The following is a 1,210-nucleotide window of genomic DNA, read 5'->3' as shown; positions in this document are numbered from 1 at the left end:
CCCAGCTCTGCACAGAGACACCGACCCTGCAGCTCCAGAGCAGTCAGAGAAGAAAGATGGCAGGAAAACCAGTCAATGTGGAGTTCTTTATTTCCTTAAAGCACACAGGGAGTACAATTGCCAATTTGAACAGCCTCTGGGCAAGGTTAGAAAGGAAAACACTAAATTAACAATGGTGTTTATCTATCTATCTATCTATCTATCTATCTATCTATCTATCTATCTATGTGAGTGTGCCTGTGTATAAAGATTTTTTGGTGTGAACAAACCGTGACAAAAATAACACCTATATCAGATGCAATAACTAGAGAAGATTTGGTGGGCCTTTAATGAAGTACATGAGAGTATTGGCCTTTATTGAGGTACATAACATGCAGAAAAAGAAGAGTTTATTTCTTCTGAAAAAAAACAGTTATCTGTTTCCTTATGGTATCCTTGAGCTCCTGGTTCCTCAGGCTGTAGATGAGGGGGTTCAGGGCTGGAGGCACCACCGAGTACAGAACTGACACAATCAGATCCAGGGATGGGGAGGAGATGGAGGGGGGCTTAAGGTAGGCAAATGCTGCAGTGCTGATAAACATGGAGACCACAGCCAGGTGAGGGAGGCACATGGAAAAGGCTTTGTGCCGTCCCTGCTCAGAGGGGATCCTCAGCACAGCCCTGAAGATCTGCACATAGGAAAAAACTATGAAAACAAAGCAGCCAAGTGACACACTAGTACTAAATGCCATGAGCCCAAGTTCCCAGAGGTAAGACCGTGAGCAGGAGAGCTTGAGGATGTGAGGGATTTCACAGAAGAACTGGCCCAGGGCATTGCCGTGGCACAGGGGAAGGGAAAATGTATTGGCTGTGTGCAGCAGAGCATTGAGAAACCCAGTGGCCCAGGCAGCTGCTGCCATGTGGGCACAAGCTCTGCTGCCCAGGAGGGTCCCGTAGTGCAGGGGTTTGCAGATGGCAACGTAGCGGTCGTAGCACATGATGGTGAGGAGGGAAAACTCTGCTGAGATGAAGAAAACAAAGAAAAAGAGCTGTGCAGCACATCCTGTGTAGGAGATGGTTGTGGTGGCCCAGAGGGAGTTGTGCATGGCTTTGGGCACAGTGGTGCAGATGCAGCCCAGGTCTGTGAGGGAGAGGTGCAGCAGGAAGAAGTCCCTGGGGGTGTGCAGGTGCTGGTCGCAGGCTACGGCGCTGAGGATGAGGCCGTTGCCCA

At 49.4% G+C, this 1,210-nt stretch overlaps 1 protein-coding gene across 1 annotated transcript; it reads right to left on the bottom strand.

Moving 5' to 3' along the window:
- Positions 1-389: 389 nt before the first annotated feature.
- Positions 390-1,208, bottom strand: LOC114073017 (olfactory receptor 14J1-like; the record flags this gene model as incomplete). Its single annotated transcript, XM_027910823.1, has 1 exon — positions 390-1,208. A coding segment is annotated over one exon (819 nt), but the record flags the coding sequence as incomplete, so codon positions are not given.
- Positions 1,209-1,210: the final 2 nt, after the last annotated feature.

This window comes from Empidonax traillii, unplaced genomic scaffold (genome assembly GCF_003031625.1).
Source record: "Empidonax traillii isolate 1590-97213 ecotype Southwest subspecies unplaced genomic scaffold, ASM303162v1 scaffold4977:size9038, whole genome shotgun sequence".
In the NCBI taxonomy this organism is placed as follows: domain Eukaryota; kingdom Metazoa; phylum Chordata; class Aves; order Passeriformes; family Tyrannidae; genus Empidonax; species Empidonax traillii.
This window is presented reverse-complemented; position numbering and strand designations above follow the sequence as displayed.